The sequence below is a fragment of the Bison bison genome, unplaced genomic scaffold (genome assembly GCF_000754665.1).
Source record: "Bison bison bison isolate TAMUID 2011002044 unplaced genomic scaffold, Bison_UMD1.0 scf7180017864223, whole genome shotgun sequence".
In the NCBI taxonomy this organism is placed as follows: domain Eukaryota; kingdom Metazoa; phylum Chordata; class Mammalia; order Artiodactyla; family Bovidae; genus Bison; species Bison bison.
Window position 1 is genome coordinate 2,713,514 of NW_011494795.1, and position 929 is coordinate 2,714,442.

Below are 929 nucleotides of genomic sequence, written 5' to 3' on the forward strand. Positions count from 1 at the left end.
CCATCCACCTCGGTGACAGGGCCTGGCTGCAGGGGACAAGGGAGGTCAGCAAGCACAGCAGGGTCAAGAACAGCCAGGGCGCCCTCGTAGGATGCGAGAACACAGGCACTTGGGCTGCGACATGGCCCTGCTCCAGATCCCCACCAGCACGACCCAAGACTCCTCACAGCATCATGGGCACAACACGGGCTAAGGGCAGGACCCAAGCACCACGCCCTCAACGCCCGAGTGGAGACAGGAGGGGTCATCCTGGGACCAGGGCGGTGGTCCCGCAGGAGGAGCTGACGGCAGCCCGCAGGTGGCCCCAGGACAGGGCGGGCCCCAGCCCCGCCGCCCCCGAGACTCACCTGCCGGGCTCTGGGCGTGGAGAAGAAGCCCCCGGAGGCGTGGGCCGCCCCCTGCTGGACGCTGGCGTAGCGGAGCCAGTCCCCCAGCCGCTTGCTGAGTGCCTTGGTCTGCTCTGGGGGGGACACCATGGGGACAGAGTTAAGCGTGTGGGGCTTCCTGGGACCCAGCAGCGGCCCCGGTGGTCCCCCCTGCCCCCCTGCCGACACTGTGCTGACCTTCAGGAAGGGCGTCCGGGGCCAGGCTGGTGACCTTGGACACGACCGGGAGGAGGTATGTCAGGCTGGGCCCCTCAGGCTGCCGACTCTCCAGGACCTTGATGACGCACTGGCCCACGGTCCTGACCTGCTGCGGGTCGCCCTGCAGAACCCCTGGCGGAACGTGAACACCGACTCCCCCCACAAACACCACTCTGCCCAGAACATCACCAGGGCAGGCCCGGCCCAGCCCGCTCGCTCATGGGGCGCACACGGTGGCTGGATCACTGAGCCCAGGGCCACCAGGGGTGGGCTGGGGAGCTGCGGAAGTCACGTTACCTGGGCTAAGAGCACGGAGGCCACCAAGCCCAGCTGCCGCGAGCTCTG

The 929-nt window shown here is 68.9% G+C and overlaps 1 protein-coding gene across 1 annotated transcript in view; it reads right to left on the reverse strand.

Moving 5' to 3' along the window:
* AP5Z1 (adaptor-related protein complex 5, zeta 1 subunit) overlaps nt 1–929 on the reverse strand; it is a 23,565-nt gene that overhangs the window by 5,363 nt on the left and 17,273 nt on the right. The window contains exons 11-14 of the mRNA XM_010845802.1: nt 882–926; nt 564–705; nt 348–460; nt 1–26 (exon numbers count right to left, since the gene is read on the reverse strand). Of these exons, the coding sequence (XP_010844104.1) occupies nt 1–26; nt 348–460; nt 564–705; nt 882–926 (326 nt within the window). The remainder of the gene's footprint in view (nt 27–347; nt 461–563; nt 706–881; nt 927–929) is intronic.